At 48.6% G+C, this 19,196-nt stretch overlaps 1 protein-coding gene across 1 annotated transcript in view; it reads right to left on the bottom strand.

Moving 5' to 3' along the window:
• The window catches only part of LOC106591468 (chromosome transmission fidelity protein 18 homolog), a 51,092-nt gene that overhangs the window by 10,793 nt on the left and 21,103 nt on the right, over positions 1-19,196 (bottom strand). The window contains exons 5-14 of the mRNA XM_045688716.1: positions 18,999-19,091; positions 18,824-18,876; positions 14,742-14,883; positions 12,596-12,726; positions 12,413-12,488; positions 11,030-11,323; positions 8,659-8,751; positions 3,517-3,647; positions 3,251-3,350; positions 2,028-2,176 (exon numbers count right to left, since the gene is read on the bottom strand). Of these exons, the coding sequence (XP_045544672.1) occupies positions 2,028-2,176; positions 3,251-3,350; positions 3,517-3,647; positions 8,659-8,751; positions 11,030-11,323; positions 12,413-12,488; positions 12,596-12,726; positions 14,742-14,883; positions 18,824-18,876; positions 18,999-19,091 (1,262 nt within the window). The remainder of the gene's footprint in view (positions 1-2,027; positions 2,177-3,250; positions 3,351-3,516; positions 3,648-8,658; positions 8,752-11,029; positions 11,324-12,412; positions 12,489-12,595; positions 12,727-14,741; positions 14,884-18,823; positions 18,877-18,998; positions 19,092-19,196) is intronic.

The raw sequence follows: 19,196 nt of genomic DNA, 5'->3' as shown, positions 1-19,196 counted from the left end.
GTGACTGTCTGAGTGACTGACAGTGACAGTGAGTGACTGACAGTGACAGTGAGTGACTGACAATGACAGTGATTGACTGACAGTGACAGTGAGTGACTGACAGTGACAGTGAGTGACTGACAGTGACAGTGAGTGACTGACAGTGACAGACAGTGACAGACAGTGACAGACAGTGACAGACAGTGACAGACAGTGACAGACAGTGACAGACAGACTGACAGACAGACTGACAGACAGACTGACAGACTGACTGACAGTGACAGACTGACAGTGACAGACTGACAGTGACAGACTGACAGTGACAGACTGACAGTGACAGACACAGTGACAGACTGACAGTGACAGACTGACAGTGACAGACTGACAGTGACAGACTGACAGTGACAGACAGTGACAGTGAGTGACTGACAGTGACAGTGAGTGACTGACAGTGACAGTGAGTGACTGACAGTGACAGTGAGTGACTGACAGTGACAGTGAGTGACTGACAGTGACAGTGAGTGACAGTGACAGTGAGTGACAGTGACAGTGACAGTGAGTGACTGACAGTGAGTGACTGACAGTGACAGTGAGTGACTGACAGTGAGTGACTGACAGTGACAGTGAGTGACTGACAGTGACAGTGAGTGACTGACAGTGACAGTGAGTGACTGACAGTGACAGTGAGTGACTGACAGTGAGTGACAGTGAGTGACAGTGAGTGACAGTGAGTGACAGTGAGTGAGAGTGACAGTGAGTGACAGTGACAGTGAGTGACAGTGACAGTGAGTGACAGTGACAGTGAGTGACAGTGACAGTCTGAGTGAGTGACTGATTTGCTGTATTCACAAAGAACAGCTGAACAGCTTCTACCCCCCCAAGCCACCAGACTCCTGAACAGCTTCTATCCCCCCAAGCCACCAGACTCCTGAACAGCTTCTACCCCCCCAAGCCACCAGACTCCTGAACAGCTTCTACCCCCCCAAGCCACCAGACTCCTGAACAGCTTCTACCCCCCCAAGCCACCAGACTCCTGAACAGCTTCTATCCCCCCAAGCCACCAGACTCCTGAACAGCTTCTATCCCCCCAAGCCACCAGACTCCTGAACAGCTTCTACCCCCCCAAGCCACCAGACTCCTGAACAGCTTCTACCCCCCCAAGCCATCAGAATCCTGAACACCCCCCAAGCCATCAGACTCCTGAACAGCTTCTACCCCCCCCAAGCCACCAGACTCCTGAACAGCTTCTACCCTCCCCAATCCACCAGACTCCTGAACAGCTTCTACCCCCCCAAGCCATCAGACTCCTGAACATCTAATCAAATGACTACGCCAAACTATTTGCATTGTTCCCTCCCCCCACACTGCTGCTACTCTCTGTTGTTATTATCTTTTGCATAGTCACTTTAATAACTCTACCTACATGTACATATTACCTCAACTAACCTGTGCCACCTGTATATAGCCTCCACATTGACTCTGTACCGGTACCCCCTGTATATAGCCTCCACATTGACTCTGTACCGGTACCCTTGTATATAGCCTCCACATTGACTCTGTACCGGTACCCCCTGTATATAGCCTCCACATTGACTCTGTACCGGTACCCTTGTATATAGCCTCCACATTGACTCTGTACCGGTACCCCCTGTATATAGCCTCCACATTGACTCTGTACCGGTACCCCTGTATATAGCCTCCACATTGACTCTGTACCGGTACCCCCTGTATATAGCCTCCACATTGACTCTGTACCGGTACCCCCTGTATATAGCCTCCACATTGACTCTGTACCGGTACCCCCTGTATATAGCCTCGCTATTGTTATTTTACTGCTGCTCTTTATTACTTACTTGTTACTTTTATCTCTTATACTTATCAGGATTGAAAAAAACCTGCATTCTTGGTTAGGGCCTGTAAATCAGCATTTCACTGTAAGGTCTACACCTGTTGTATTGATCTAGGATCAGATCCACCCCTTTCCAAATAAAGGTGTGTGAATACTGTGTGTGTGTGTGTGTGTGAATACCGTGTGGGTGTGTGAATACCGTGGGTGTGTGAATACCGTGGGTGTGTGAATACCGTGTGTTCTCACCCTGATCTCGACTACAGTGTTCCTCAGGATGTTCTCCAGCCTCTGCTGGTGGTTCCTGACTGACGACGTCGTCACCACCTTAGGCTGCTTCACCTTCTCCTCCTGAGACAGACAGACAGACAGACAGACAGACAGACAGACAGACAGACAGACAGACAGACAGACAGACAGACAGACAGACAGACAGACAGACAGACAGACAGACAGACAGACAGACAGACAGACAGACAGACAGACAGACAGACAGACAGACAGAGACTTTAAAAACATGATTTGAATCCACACTCTGGTACCCCCCCTACACACCATGATCCATTCTCTATAATCTAACACTCTGGTACCCCCCTACACACCATGATCCATTCTCTATAATCTAACACTCTGGTACCCCCCCTACACACCATGATCCATTCTCTATAATCTAACACTCTGGTACCCCCCTACACACCATGATCCATTCTCTATAATCTAACACTCTGGTACCCCCCCTACACACCATGATCCATTCTCTATAATCTAACACTCTGGTACCCCCCCTACACACCATGATCCATTCTCTATAATCTAACACTCTGGTACCCCCCCTACACACCATGATCCATTCTCTATAATCTAACACTCTGGTACCCCCCCCCCACACACCATGATCCATTCTCTATAATCTAACACTCTGGTACCCCCCTACAATCCATTCTCTATAATCTAACACTCTGGTACCCCCCCCTACACACCATGATCCATTCTCTATAATCTAATACTCTGGTACCCCCCTACACACCATGATCCATTCTCTATAATCTAACACTCTGGTACCCCCCCTACACACCATGATCCATTCTCTATAATCTAACACTCTGGTACCCCCCCTACACACCATGATCCATTCTCTATAATCTAACACTCTGGTACCCCCCCTACACACCATGATCCATTCTCTATAATCTAATACTCTGATACCCCCCTATGTGTGTGTGTGTGTGTGTGTGTGTGTGTGTGTGTGTGTGTGTCTGACCGTGTGTGTGTGTGTGTCTGACCGTGTGTGTGTGTGTGTAACTGACCGTGTGTGTGTGTGTGTGTAACTGACCGTGTGTGTGTGTGTGTGTGTGTCTGACCGTGTGTGTGTGTGTGTGTGTGTGTGTGTGTGTGTGTGTGTGTGTGTGTGTGTGTGTAATTGACCGTGTGCGGGTTGCGTAGCTGCATCAGTGATTCTGCTCTCCTCATCCTCTCCTGGTCCGTCTCTCTGCTGATCGTCTGTTTGGTCTGGTAGGTCAGCTGTCTGCGGGGGGGCAAGCCTGGGAAACACACCACCTGCTCCACGCGCCTACACACACACGTATATATGTGCTTTAGGTGTGTGTGTGTGTGTGTGTGTGTGTGTGTGTGTGTGTGTGTGTGTGTGTGTGTGTGTGTGTGTGCGTTAGGTGTGTGTGTGTGTTACTCACGGCTCCAGAACGTAGACGTATTGTCCATCAGGCGTTCTGTCCTGTCTGTACGAGAGGTTGTAGGAGATCATGGTGTCGATCAGATCGACCAGCTGCTGTTTCTCTCTGTCGCTGAACAGCTGAGGGTTCACCTGGACAAACAGGAAACACATTACTACCCACTTCCTGTTATTCACCACCTAACCCCCCCCAGAGAGGACCAGCTGGGGGTTCACCTGGACAAACAGGAAACACGTTACTACCCACTTCCTGTTATTCACCACCTAACACCCCCCCCCCCAGAGAGGACCAGCTGGGGGTTTACCTGGACAAACAGGAACCACGTTACAACCCACTTCCTGTTATTCACCACCTAACCCCCCCCAGAGAGGACCAGCTGGGGGTTTACCTGGACAAACAGGAAACACGTTACTACCCACTTCCTGTTATTCACCACCTAACTCCCCCCTGGAGAGGACCAGCTGGGGGTTTACCTGGACAAACAGGAAACATGTTACTACCCACTTCCTGTTATTCACCACCTAACTCCCCCCCTGGAGAGGACCAGCTGGGGGTTCACCTGGACACACAGGAACATGTTACTAACCACTTCCTGTTATTCACCAGAAGCCACGGCTTTCCAGGTAACATCCGCACCGAGCTAAAGCCTAGAGCTGCCGCTTTCAAGGAGCAGGAGACTAATACGGACGCTTCTAAGAATCCCTCTATGCCCTCAGATGAACTCTAAAACAAGCAAAGCATCAATACAGGACTAAGATTGAATCCTACTACACCGGCTCTGACGCTCGTCGGATGTGGCAGGGCTAGCAAACTATTACGGACTACAAAGGGAAACCTACCCGCGAGCTGCCCAGTGACGCGAGCCCTACCAGACGAGCTAAATGCCATTTATGCTCGCTTCGAGGCAAGCAACACTGAAGCATGCACGACAGCACCAGCTGTTCTGGATGACTGTGTGGTAAACGCTCACGATAGCCGATGTGAGCAAGACCTTTAAACAGGTCAACATTCACAAAGCCGCGGGGCCAGATGGATTACCAGGACGTGTACTCAGAGCATGCGCTGACCAACTGGCAAGTGTCTTCACTGACATTTTCAACCTCTCCCTGACTGAGTCTGTAACACCAACATGTTTCAAGCAGACCACCATAGTCCCTGTGCCCAAGGAAGTGAAGGTAACCTGCCTAAATGACTACAGACCCGTAGCACTCACGTCTGTATCCATGAAGTGCTTTGAAAGGCTGGTAATGCCTCACATCAACACCATTATCCCAGAAACCCTAGACCCACTCCAATTTGCATACCGCCCAAACAGATCCACAGATGATGCAATCTCTATTGCACTCCACACTGGCCTTTCCCACCTGGACAAAAGGAACTTCTATGTGAGAATGCTATTCATTGACTACAGCTCAGCGTTCAACACCATAGTACCCTCCAAGCTCATCACTAAGCTAAGGACCCTGGGACTAAACACCTCCCTCTGTAACTGGATCCTGGACTTCCTGACGGGACGCCCCCGGGTGGTATGGGTAGGCAACAAGAGATCTGCCCTGCTGATCCTCAACACTGGAGCTCCCCAGAGGTGCGTGCTCAGTCCCCTCCTGTACTCCCTGTTCACCCACGACTGCATGGCCAGGCACGACTCCAACACCATCATTAAGCTTGCTGACAACGACAACAGTGGTAGGTCTGATCACCGACAACGATGAGACAGCCTATAGGGAGGAGGTCAGAGACCTGGCAGTGTGGTGCCAGAATAACAACCTCTCCCTCAACGCGATCAAGACAAAGGAGCTGATCGTGGACTACAGGAAAAGGAGGACCGAGCACGCCCCCATTCTCATCGACGGGGCTGTAGTGGAGCAGGTTGAGAGCTTCAAGTTCCTCGGTGTCCACATCACCAACAAACTATCATGGTCCAAGCACAACATGACAGTCGTGAAGCAAGACAACACCTAATCCCCCTCAGGAGACTGAAAAGATTTGACATGGGCCCCCAGATCATCAAAAAGTTTTACAGCTGCACCATCGAGAGCATCCTGACCGGCTGCATCACCGCCCGGTATGGAAACTGCTCAGCCTCCGACCGCAAGGCGCTACAGAGGGTAGTGCGTACGGCCCAGTACATCACTGGGGCCAAGCTTCCTGCCATCCAGGACCTCTACAGCAGGCGCTACAGAGGGTAGTGCGTACGGCCCAGTACATCACTGGAGCCAAGCTTCCTGCCATCCAGGACCTCTACAGCAGGCGGTGTCAGAGGAAGGCCCTAAAAATTGTCAAAGACCCCAGCCACCCCAGTCATAGACTGTTCTCTCTGCTACCGCACGACAAGCGGTACCGGAGCGCCAAGTCTAGGACCAAAAGGCTTCTCAACAGTTTTTACCCCCAAGCCATAAGACTCCTGAACAATGAATTGTTTAGGACAGATATAATCCACTATGTGTGTGTGTGTACCTACAGGTTGTAGTTTAGGACAGATGATATCCAGTGTGTGTGTGTGTGTGTTTGTGTGTTTGTGTGTGTACCTACAGGTCGTAGTTTAGGACAGATATTATCCAGTGTGTGTGTGTGTGTGTGTGTGTGTGTGTGTGTGTGTGTGTACACCTACAGGTCGTAGTTTAGGACAGATATTATCCAGTGTGTGTGTGTGTGTGTGTGTGTGTGTGTGTGTGTGTACACCTACAGGTCGTAGTTTAGGTCAGATGTTATCCAGTGTGTGTGTGTGTGTGTGTGTACCTACAGGTTGTAGTTTAGGACAGATGATATCCAGTGTGTGTGTGTGTGTGTGTTTGTGTGTGTACCTACAGGTCGTAGTTTAGGACAGATATTATCCAGTGTGTGTGTGTGTGTGTGTGTACACCTACAGGTCGTAGTTTAGGACAGATATTATCCAGTGTGTGTGTGTGTGTGTGTGTGTGTGTGTGTGTGTGTGTGTGTACACCTACAGGTCGTAGTTTAGGACAGATGTTATCCAGTGTGTGTGTGTGTGTGTGTACCTACAGGTCGTAGTTTAGGACAGATATTATGTAGTGTGTGTGTGTGTGTGTGTGTGTGTGTGTGTGTGTGTGTGTACACCTACAGGTCGTAGTTTAGGACAGATGATATGTAGTGTGTGTGTGTGTGTGTGTGTGTGTGTGTGTGTACGTACCTACAGGTCGTAGTTTAGGACAGATGTTATCCAGTGTGTGTGTGTGTGTGTGTGTGTGTGTGTGTGTGTGTACCTACAGGTCGTAGTTTAGGACAGATTATATCTAGTGTGTGTGTGTGTGTGTGTGTACCTACAGGTCGTAGTTTAGGACAGATGATATCCAGTGTGTGTGTGTGTGTGTGTGTGTGTGTACCTACAGGTCGTAGTTTAGGACAGATTATATCTAGTGTGTGTGTGTGTGTGTGTGTGTGTGTACCTACAGGTCGTAGTTTAGGACAGATGGTATCCAGTGTGTGTGTGTGTGTGTGTGTGTGTGTGTACCTACAGGTCGTAGTTTAGGACAGATTATATCTAGTGTGTGTGTGTGTGTGTGTGTGTGTGTGTGTGTGTGTGTGTGTGTTTACGTACCTACAGGTCGTAGTTTAGGACAGATAATATCCAGTGTGTGTGTGTGTGTGTGTGTGTGTGTGTACCTACAGGTCGTAGTTTAGGACAGATTATATCTAGTGTGTGTGTGTGTGTGTGTGTGTGTGTGTACACCTACAGGTCGTAGTTTAGGACAGATGTTATCCAGTGTGTGTGTGTGTGTGTGTACCTACAGGTCGTAGTTTAGGACAGATGATATGTAGTGTGTGTGTGTGTGTGTGTGTGTGTGTGTGTGTGTGTGTGTACACCTACAGGTCGTAGTTTAGGACAGATGATATGTAGTGTGTGTGTGTGTGTGTGTGTGTGTGTGTGTACGTACCTACAGGTCGTAGTTTAGGACAGATGTTATCCAGTGTGTGTGTGTGTGTGTGTGTGTGTGTGTGTGTGTGTGTGTGTGTACCTACAGGTCGTAGTTTAGGACAGATTATATCTAGTGTGTGTGTGTGTGTGTGTGTGTACCTACAGGTCGTAGTTTAGGACAGATGTTATCCAGTGTGTGTGTGTGTGTGTGTGTGTGTGTACCTACAGGTCGTAGTTTAGGACAGATTATATCTAGTGTGTGTGTGTGTGTGTGTGTGTGTGTGTGTGTGTGTGTGTGTGTGTGTGTGTGTGTGTGTTTTACGTACCTACAGGTCGTAGTTTAGGACAGATGATATCCAGTGTGTGTGTGTGTGTGTGTGTGTGTGTACCTACAGGTCGTAGTTTAGGACAGATTATATCTAGTGTGTGTGTGTGTGTGTGTGTGTGTGTGTGTGTGTGTGTGTGTGTGTGTGTGTGTGTGTGTGTACCTACAGGTCGTAGTTTAGGACAGATACTTTCTAGTGTGTGTTTGTGTGTGTGTGTGTGTGTACGTACCTACAGGTCGTAGTTTAGGACAGATGAAATCCAGTGTGTGTGTGTGTGTGTGTGTGTGTGTGTGTGTGTGTGTGTGTGTGTGTGTGTGTGTGTGTGTGTGTGTGTGTGTGTACCTACAGGTCGTAGTTTAGGACAGATTATATCTAGTGTGTGTACCTACAGGTCGTAGTTTAGGACAGATGATTTCCAGTGTGTGTGTGTGTGTGTGTGTGTACCTACAGGTCGTAGTTTAGGACAGATGGTATACTGTGTGTGTGTGTGTGTGTGTGTGTGTGTGTGTGTGTGTGTGTGTGTGTGGTACCTACAGGTCGTAGTTTAGGACAGATTATATCTAGTGTGTGTACCTACAGGTCGTAGTTTAGGACAGATGCTTTCCAGTGTGTGTGTGTGTGTGTGTGTGTGTGTGTGTGTGTGTGTGTGTGTGTGTGTGTGTGTGTGTGTGTGTGTACCTACAGGTCGTAGTTTAGGACAGATGTATCTAGTGTGTGTTTGTGTGTGTGTACGTACCTACAGGTCGTAGTTTAGGACAGATGGTATCCAGTGTGTGTGTGTGTGTGTGTGTGTGTGTGTGTGTGTGTGTGTGTGTGTGTACCTACAGGTCGTAGTTTAGGACAGATGTTATCCAGTGTGTGTGTGTGTGTGTGTTACCTACAGGTCGTAGTTTAGGACAGATACTTTCCAGTGTGTGTGTGTGTGTGTGTGTGTGTGTGTGTGTGTGTGTGTGTGTGGGTCCTGATGCATGCTGGGACTTCAGACAACATGGCCGCCAGAGCGTTCCTGCTGGCTGAGGTCTTAGTTAGAGCCTGGAGAGAGAGGAGAGGAGAGAAGAGAGGAGAGAGGGGGAAGAGAGGAGAGGAGAGGGGGGGAAGGAGAGGAGAGAAGGGGAAGAGCGGAGAGAAGGGGAAGAGAGGAGAGAAGGGGAAGAGAGGAGAGAAGGGGAAGAGAAGGAGAAGGGGAAGGAGAGAATGAGAAGGAGAAGGAGAGAATGAGAAGGAGAGAATGAGAAGGGGAAGGAGAGAATGAGAAGGAGAAGGGGAAGGAGAGAAGGGGAAGGAGAGAAGGGGAAGGAGAGAAGGGGAAGGAGAGAAGGGGAAGGAGAGGGGGAAGGAGAGAATGAGAAGGGGAAGGAGAGAATGAGAAGTTGAAGGAGAGGAGAGAAGGGGAGGAGAGAAGGGGAAGGAGAGAAGGAGAAGGAGAAGGAGAGGAGAGAAGGGGAGGAGAGAAGGAGAAGGGGAAGGAGAGAATGAGAAGTTGAAGTAGAGAATGAGAAGGGGAAGGAGAGAATGAGAAGGGGAAGGAGAGAATGAGAAGGGGAAGGAGAGAATGAGAAGGAGAAGGGGAAGGAGAGAAGGGGAAGGAGAGGAGAGAAGGGGAGGAGAGAAGGAGAAGGAGAAGGGGAAGGAGAGAAGGGGAAGGAGAGGAGAGAAGGGGAAGGAGAGGAGAGAAGGGGAAGGAGAGGAGAGAAGGGGAAGGAGAGGAGAGAAGGGGAAGGAGAGAAGGAGAAGGAGAGAAGGAGAAGGAGAAGGGGAAGGAGAGAAGGGGAAGGAGAGGAGAGAAGGGAAGGAGAGGAGAGAAGGGAAGGAGAGGAGAGAAGGGGAGGAGAGGAGAGAAGGGGAGGAGAGAAGGAGAAGGGGAGGAGAGAAGGAGAAGGGGAGGAGAGAAGGAGAGGAGAGAAGGAGAGGAGAGAAGGAGAGGAGAGAAGGAGAGGAGAGAAGGAGAGGAGAGAAGGAGAAGGGGAGGAGAGAAGGAGAAGGGGAGGAGAGAAGGAGAGGAGAGAAGGAGAAGGAGAGGACAGAAGGAGAGAAGGGAAAGGAGAGGAGAGAAGGAGAAGGAGAAGGAGAGAAGGGGAAGGAAAGAAGGAGAAGGAGAGGAGAGAAGGGGAGGAGAGAAGGGGAGGGAGAAGGGGAAGGAGAGAATGAGAAGTTGAAGTAGAGAATGAGAAGGGGAAGGAGAGAATGAGAAGGGGAAGAAGAGAATGAGAAGGAGAAGGGGAAGGAGAGAATGAGAAGGAGAAGGGGAAGGAGAGGAGAGAAGGGGAGGAGAGAAGGAGAAGGAGAAGGGGAAGGAGAGAAGGGGAAGGAGAGGAGAGAAGGGGAAGGAGAGGAGAGAAGGGGAAGGAGAGGAGAGAAGGGGAAGGAGAGAAGGGGAGGAGAGAAGGAGAAGGGGAAGGAGAGAAGGGGAAGGAGAGGAGAGAAGGGGAGGAGAGAAGGAGAAGGGGAGGAGAGAAGGAGAAGGGGAGGACAGAAGGAGAAGGGGAGGAGAGAAGGAGAAGGGAGAAGGAGAAGAGAGAAGGAGAAGGAGAAGGAGAGGAGGAGAAGGAGAGGAGAGAAGGAGAAGGGGAGGAGAGAAGGAGAGGAGAGAAGGAGAAGGGGAGGAGAGAAGGAGAGGAGAGAAGGAGAAGGAGAGGACAGAAGGAGAGAAGGGAAAGGAGAGGAGAGAAGGGGAAGGAGAGGAGAGAAGGAGAAGGAGAAGGGGAAGGAGAGGAGAGAAGGAGAAGGGGAAGGAGAGGAGAGAAGGAGAAGGAGAGGAGAGAAGGAGAAGGGGAAGGAGAGAAGAGAAGGAGAAGGGGAAGGAGAGGAGAGAAGGAGAAGGAGAGGAGAGAAGGAGAAGGGGAAGGAGAGAAGGAGAAGGGGAAGGAGAGAATAAGAAGGGGAAGGAGAGAATGAGAAGGGGAAGGAGAGAAGGAGAAGGGGAAGGAGAGAATGAGAAGGAGAAGGGGAAGGAGAGGAGAGAAGGGGAAGGAGAGGAGAGAAGGGGAAGGGGAAGGAGAGAAGGGGAAGGAGAGAAGAGAGGAGAAGAGAGAAGGGGAAGGAAAGAAGGGGAAGGAGAGAAGAGAGGGGGAAGAGAGAGGGGGAAGAGAGAGGGGGGGGAAGAGAGAGGGGGAAGAGAGAGGGGGAAGAGAGAAGGGGAAGAGAGATTATTATTATTATAGAGAGTTACGGCTGAAATTACAGAGGTTCTAGAACAGAACCCTGAGGAACATCATCATAGTTTAGGACAGATCTTATGCAGTGTGTGTGTGTGTGTGTGTGTGTGTGTGTGTGTGTGTGTGTGTGTGTGTGTGTGTGTGTGTGTGTCTACCTCATACTGGCTGTGGGGGTAGTTGATGCGGGGGACGTGTGTGTGAGCAAACAGGAAGTGGAAAGCAACGGGGAGGAAGGGCTGGTATCGAAGCAGAGAGAAGTTTTGTCCTTGCAGCATGGCCTGGGTCAACCCGTCTGAGAAGCCCAGCCAATCCAGAGCCTCACACACTCCGCCAAGACTGGGGTCCTTCACACGCATAGACATGAAGTTATCATAGAGACCCTGGGAACAGAGAGAGAGACAGACGGAGAAGGAGGGAGAGAGACAGAGAGAGACAGAGAGAGACAGAGAAGGAGGGAGACAGACGGGAAGTTATCATAGAGACCCTGGGAACAGAGAGGGAGACAGACGGAGAAGGAGGGAGAGAGAGAGAGACGGAGGAGGGAGAGAGAGAGAGAAAGAGACAGACAGAGAGAGAGAGAGAAAGAGAGAGAAAGACAGAGAGAGAGAAAACGAGAGACCGAGAGATTAATTAGAGGTTAATTCCCAATAGCAACATGTTATCTGGAACACATCCACCAGGATATACATTCTCCAGACAACATCTCATCCACATTGAGACAGATGGAGGAGGAGGGAGACAGAGAGACAGAGAGAGGGAGGAGGAGGGAGAGAGGGAGGAGGAGGGAGAGAGGGAGGAGGAGAGAGAGAGGGAGGAGGAGAGAGAGAGGGAGGAGGGAGAGAGGGAGGAGGAGGGAGAGAGGGAAGAGGTGAGAGAGACAGAGAGAGAGAGAGAGGGAGGAGGAGAGAGAGAGGGAGGAGGAGAGAGAGAGGGAGGAGAGAGAGAGAGGGAGGAGAGAGAGAGGGAGGAGGAGAGAGAGAGGGAGGAGAGAGAGAGGGAGGAGAGGGGAGAGAGAGAAGGAGAGAGAAAGACAGAGAGAGAGAGAGAGGGAGGAGAGAGAGACATTAATCAGAGGTTAGATTGCAATAGAACTCTACAGTCGAGCCCAAAAGTTGAGAATGACACAAATATAAATTTTTCACAAATTCTGCCGCCTCAGATTGTATGACGCCAATTTGCATAAACTCCCTAATGTTAAGTGATCAGATGAATAATTAATTGCAAAGTCCCTCTTTGCCATGCAAATGAACTGAATCCCCCAAAAACATTTCCACTGCATTTCAGCCCTGCCACAAAAGGACCAGCTGACATCATGTCAGTGATTCTCTCGTTGAGACAGGTGTGAGTGTTGACGAGGAATGGGGTGATTGCTGTCCTGCTGTGCGCTGTCCTGCTGTGCGCTGTCCTGCTGTGCGCTGTCCTGCTGTCCTGCTGTCCTGCTGTACGCTGTCCTGCTGTACGCTGTCCTGCTGTACGCTGTCCTGCTGTACGCTGTCCTGCTGTCCTACTGTGTGTGTGTGTGTGTGTGTGTGTGTTACCTGTGTGAGTTTGTCGTGCTCTCCGGCCCCGCCTCCTTCTCTAAGCCCCTCATCCAGCTCCTCCCCCACACGCTTCCTACACACCAAATACGGTCAACCAGGAAGACACCAAATACGGTCAACCAGGAAGATAACAAATAGTTAGTTAGTAATGGTTAGTAGTAGTATAGTTTGTTATAATACCGTTTGATGCGTGGCAGTTGGAAGATCTCCTGCCAGAGGTTGAATATTCCTTTATTCTGATCCTTCTGGCCGATCCTCATGGACTGGACCGACTGCACGTCCAGCTGTCTCTTCCCTCGACCGTGGAGGAACTACAACACAACACACAGTAAAACACGTCCAGCCGTCTCTTCCCTCGACCGTGGAGGAACTACAACACACACAGTAAAACACGTCCAGCTGTCTCTTCCCTCGACCGTGGAGGAACTACAACACAACACACAGTAAAACACGTCCAGCTGTCTCTTCCCTCGACCGTGGAGGAACTACAACACAACACACAGTAAAACACGTCCAGCTGTCTCTTCCCTCGACCGTGGAGGAACTACAACACAACACACAGTAAAACACGTCCAGCTGTCTCTTCCCTCGACCGTGGAGGAACTACAACACAGTCAGTCGCTGTAGTAGCTGACGTGTATAGTGTTGAGTCATCCGCATACATAGACACTCTGGCTTTACGCAAAGCCAGTGGCAGGTCGTTAGTAAAAGATTGAAAAAGGCAAGGGGCCTAAACAGCTGCCCTGGGGAATTCCTGCTTCTACCTGGATTATGTTGGAGAGGCTTCCATTAAAGAACACTCTCTGTGTTCTGTTAGACAGGTAACTCTTTATCCACATTAGAGCAGGGGGTGTAAAGCCGTTATAGCAGGGGGTGTAAAGCCGTTATAGCAGGGGGTGTAAAGCCGTTATAGCAGGGGGTGTAAAGCCGTTATAGCAGGGGGTGTAAAGCCGTTATAGCAGGGGGTGTAAAGCCGTTATAGCAGGGGGTGTAAAGCCATTATAGCAGGGGGTGTAAAGCCATTATAGCAGGGGGTGTAAAGCCATTATAGCAGGGGGTGTAAAGCCATTATAGCAGGGGGTGTAAAGCCATTATAGCAGGGGGTGTGAAGCCGTAACACATACATTCTTCCAGCAGCAGTCTATGATCGATAATGTCAAAAGCTGCACTGAAGTCTAACAAAACAGCCCCAACAATCATTTTATCATCAATTTCTCTCAGCTAATCATCAGTCATTTGTGTAAGTGCTGTGATTGTTGAATGTCCTTCCCTACAAGCGTGCAGAAAGACTTAATTTGTTTACTGTAAAATAGCATTGTATCTGGTCAAACACCATTTTTCCCCCAGAAGTTTACTAAGGGTTGGTAACAGGCTGATTGGTGGGCTATTTGAGCCAGTAAAGTGGGATTTACTATTCTTAGGTAGCAGAATGACTTTAGCTTCCCTCCAGGCCTGAGGGCAACACACTCTCTAGTAGGCTAATATTGAAGATATGGCAGATAGAGGACGATATCGTCCTCAGTAAATTTTCCATCCGAGTTATCAGCTGTGTGTTAATGTGTACAGACAGGTGTTACTTTTTCTTAGTCCCGTTCCCCAACCACCACGTTCCCCAACCGCCGCCGCCAGTCCCGTTCCCCGCCGCCACCACCAGTCCCGTTCCCCAACCGCCGCCGCCATCAGTCCCGTTCCCCAACCGCCGCCGCCATCAGTCCCGTTCCCCAACCGCTGCCGCCATCAGTCCCGTTCCCCGGCCGCCACCAGTCCCGTTCCCCGACCGCCACCAGTCCCGTTCCCCGACCGCCGCCGCCGCCAGTCCCGTTCCCCGACCGCCGCCAGTCCCGTTCCCCGACCGCCGCCGCCGCCAGTCCCGTTCCCCGACCGCCGCCGCCGCCAGTCCCGTTCCCCGACCGCCACCAGTCCCGTTCCCCGACCGCCACCAGTCCCGTTCCCCGACCGCCACCAGTCCCGTTCCCCGACCGCCACCAGTCCCGTTCCCCGACCGCCACCAGTCCCCAGTCCCGACCGCCACCAGTCCCCAGTCCCGACCGCCGCCAGTCCCCAGTCCCCGACCGCCGCCAGTCCCGTTCCCCGACCGCCGCCAGTCCCGTTCCCCGACCGCCGCCAGTCCTGTTCCCCGACCGCCGCCAGTCCCGTTCCCCGACCGCCGCCAGTCCCGTTCTCCGCCGCCGCCCCCAGTCCCGTTCCCCGACCGCCGCCGCCAGTCCCCAACCGCCGCCAGTCCCCAACCGCCGCCAGTCCCGTTCCCCAATCACCACCACTCCCCAACCGCCACCAGTCCCGTTCCCCAACCACCACCACTCACGTCGTCGCTGAGTAGTTCAGTGTAGTGTTGAGGAGAAAACTGATCCACCCAGAGACGGGAAGATTCCTCCTCCTCCTCTTCCTCTCGATCCCCCTCTTCTCTCCGTCTGCCGTCCAGCTCTCCAAACTCTTCATCCACTTGACTGAACACACACACACACACGTTTATGCTATAAACAAGTAATAATGTACAGAAACGACAATATCTATCGTGTGTGTTCGTGTATATATATATATATATATATATATATAGTACCAGTCAAAAGTTTGGACACACCTACTCATTCCAGGGTTTCTTTATTTTTACTATTTTCTACCTTGTAGAATAATAGTGAAGACATCAAAACTATGAAATAACACATATGGAATCATCTAGTAACCAAAATAGTGTTAACCTGTTAGGGCTAGGGGGCAGTATTGACACGGCTGGATAAAAAAACGTACCCGATTTAATCTGGTTACTACTCCTGCCCAGTAACTAGAATATGCATATAATTATTGGCTTTGGATAGAAAACACCCTAAAGTTTCTAAAACTGTTTGAATGGTGTCTGTGAGAATAACAGAACTCATTTGGCAGGCCAAAACCTGAGAAGATTCCAAACAGGAAGCGCCCTCTCTGACCATTTCTTGGCCTTCTTTGTAATCTCTATCCAAAACAAAGGATCTCTGCTGTTACGTGACACTTCCTACGGCTCCCATGGGCTCTCAGAAGGCAGCAAAAAGCTGAATCGTGGCTTTGCAGGCTCTGGCTGAAAAAAAGTAGCGCGTTTGGGTAGTGGCTGGTTACAGTACTGTGAGACTCACGCGCGTGCCCGCGTCGCCCGAATGCTTTGTTTTCTTTCCTCTGTTTACCTAAACGGAGATTCCCGGTCGGAATATTATCGCTTTTTTACGCGAAAAATGGCATAAAAATGGATTTTAAACAGCGGTTGACATGCTTCGAAGTACGGTAATGGAATATTTAGACATTTTTTGTCACGAATTGCGCCATGCTCGTAACCCTGATTTACCATTTCGGATAGTGTCTGGAACGCATGAACAGAACGCCGCTATTTGGATATAACGGATTATTATGGATTATTTTGGACCAAACCAACATTTGTTATTGAAGTAGCAGTCCTGGGAGTGCATTCTGACGAAGACAACAAAGGTAATCAAACTTTTGTAATAGTAAATCGGAGTTTGGTCAGGGCTAAACTTGGTGGGTGTCTAAATGGCTAGCCGTGATGGCTGGGCTATCTACTGAGAATATTTCAAAATGTGCTTTCACCGAAAAGCTATTTTAAAATCGGACACCTCGATTGCACAAAGGAGTTCTGTATCTATAATTCTTAAAATAATTTATGTTTTTTGTGAACGTTTATCGTGAGTAATTTAGTAAATTCACCGGAGGTTTGTGGGGGGTATGCTAGTTCTGAACGTCACATGCTAATGTAAAAAGCTGGTTTTTGATATAAATATGAACTTGATTGAACAAAACATGCATGTATTGTATAACATAATGTCCTAGGTGTGTCATCTGATGAAGATCATCAAAGGTTAGTGCTGCATTTAGCTGTCTTCTGGGTTTTTGTGACATTATATGCTAGCTTGAAAAATGGGTGTCTGATTATTTCTGGCTGGGTACTCTGCTGACATACTCACAGACACCATTCAAACAGTTTTAGAAACTTTGGCGTGTTTTCTATCCAAAGCCAATAATAATATGCACCATTCAAACAGTTTTAGAAACTTTGGCGTGTTTTCTATCCAAAGCCAATAATTATATGCACCATTCAAACAGTTTTAGAAACTTTGGCGTGTTTTCTATCCAAAGCCAATAATTATATGCATATTCTAGTTACTGGGCAGGAGTAGTAACCAGATTAAATCGGGTACGTTTTTTATCCAGCCGTGTCAATACTGCCCCCTAGCCTTAACAGGTTAACCTGTTAGGGCTAGGGGGCAGCATTTGCACTTCTGGATAAAAAAAATGTACCCGATTTAATCTGGTTACTAATCCTACCCAGTAACTAGAATATGCATATACTTATTATATATGGATAGAAAACACTCTAAAGTTTCTAAAACTGTTTGAATGGTGTCTGTGAGTATAACAGAACTCATTTGGCAGGCAAAACCCTGAGACATTTTCTGACAGGAAGTGGATACCTGATGTGTTGTATTGACTTTAAACCTATCCCATTGAAAAACACAGGGGCTGAGGAAGTTGATTGCGTTCAAGAGATGTAAATCTATAATTCTTTAAATGACAATATAATATTTTACCAATGTTTTCTAATTTTAATTATTTAATTTGTGACGCTGACTTGACTGCCGGTTATTGGAGGGAAACGATTTCCTCAACATCAATGCCATAGTAAAACGCTGTTTTTGGATATAAATATGAACTTGATAGAACTAAAAATGCATGCATTGTCTAACATAATGTCCTAGGAGTGTCATCTGATGGAGATTGTAAAAGGTTAGTGCATAATTTTAGCTGGTTTTATGGTTTTGGTGACCCTGTCTTTGACTTGACAAAACATTACACACAACTCTTGTAAATGTACTGTCCTAACATACTCTAAATTTATGCTTTCGCCGTAAAACCTTTTTGAAATCGTAAAACGTGGTTAGATTAAGGAGATGTTTATCTTTCAAATGGTGTAAAATAGTTGTATTTTTGAAAAATTTGAATTTTGACATTTATTTGGATTCAAATTTGCCGCTCTTGAAATGCACCTGCTGTTGATGGAGTGCACCACGGGTGGCACGCTAGCGTCCCACCTAGCCCATAGAGGTTAACAGGTGTACCTTGTTAATAGCTAAAAATGGTGGAATTTCTTTCCCTCTTAATGCTTTAAGTTAGGGGTGGTATACAGAAGATAGCCCTATTTGGTAAAAGACCAAGTCCATATTAATGTCAAAAACAGCTCAAACAAGCAAAGAGAAACAGCAGTCCATCATTACTTTAAGACATGAAGGTTAGTCAATCTGGAAAAATTCAAATTGAAAGTTTCTTCAAGTGCAGTCGCAAAAACCATCAAGCGCTATGATGAAACTGGCTCTCATGAGGACCGCCACAGGAAAGGAAGACCCAGAGTTACCTCTGCTGCAGAGGATAAGTTCATTAGAGTTACCAGCCTCAGAAATTGCAGCCCAAATAAATGCTTCACAGAGTTCAAGTAACAGACACATCTCAACATCAACTGTTCAGAGGAGACTGTGTGAATCAGGCCTTCATGGTTGAAAAGCTGCAAAGAATCCACTACTAAAGGACACCAATAAGAAGAAGAGATTTGCTTGGGCCAAGAAACACGAACAATGGACATTAAACCGGTGGAAATCTGTCCTTTGGTCTGTTGACTCCAATTTTGAGATTTTTGGTTGAAACCGCCATGTCTTTGTGAGATGCAGAGTAGGTGAACGGATGATCTCCGCATGTGTGGTTCCCACCGTGAAGCATGGAGGAGGTGTGATGGTCCTTTGCTGGTGACACTGTCAGTTATTTATTTAGAATTCAAGGCGCACTTAACCAGCAATTCAAGGCACACCACAGCATTCTGCAGCGATACGCCATCCCATCTGGTTTGGGCTTAGTGGGACTATCATTTGTTTTTCAACAGGACAGTGACCCAAAACACCTCCAGGCTGTGTAAGGGCTATTTGACCAAGAAGGAGAGTGATGGAGTGCTGCATCAGATGACCTGGCCTCCACAATCATCCAACCCCAACCCAATTGAGATGGTTTGGGATGAGTTGGACCACAGAGTGAAGAAAAAACAGCCAACAAGTGCTCAGCATATGTGGGAACTCATTCAAGACTGTTGGAAAAGCATTCCAGGTGAAGCTGGTTGAGAGAATGCCAAGAGTGTGCAAAGCTGCCATCAAGGCAAATTGTGGCTACTGGAGAAAACTAAAATCTAAAATCTATTTAGATTTGTTAACACTTTTTTGGTTACTAGATGATTCCATATGTGTTATTTCATAGTTTTGATGTCTTCACTATTATTCTACATAAAGAAAAACCCTTGAATGAGTAGGTGTCCAAACTTTTGATTGGTACTGTATGCACACACACACACACACACACACGTACCTGTTGAGTAGCTCTGTTAGGCGCTGAGATTCCTCCACCACTTGGCGATGACGCTGTAGAAACAGTCAGCTCAGTCAGAAAGTCAGCTCAGTAAGCAACAGTCGGCAACAGTCAGCAATCACAAACTACACTGTGTGTGTGTGTGTGTGTGTGTGTGTGTGTGCTGCGCGCTCACCTTCTCGGCCACCTGTTCTCTCAGTACCTCGATGGGAACAGCCAGCAAACCCAATGCATTATGGGAGCTACGAAGAGCACTGGGGTCCACAGCCTATAAGACCCAGTAAATAAGGTAGACAGAGAGAGAGGTGACTGGGGTCCACAGTCTATAAGACCCAGTAAATAAGGTAGACAGAGAGAGAGAGGTGACTGGGGT

This window comes from Salmo salar, chromosome ssa10 (assembly GCF_905237065.1).
Source record: "Salmo salar chromosome ssa10, Ssal_v3.1, whole genome shotgun sequence".
In the NCBI taxonomy this organism is placed as follows: Eukaryota; Metazoa; Chordata; class Actinopteri; order Salmoniformes; family Salmonidae; genus Salmo; species Salmo salar.
Note: the sequence above shows the minus strand (reverse complement) of the source record. Positions and strands in the feature narration are given on the sequence as shown.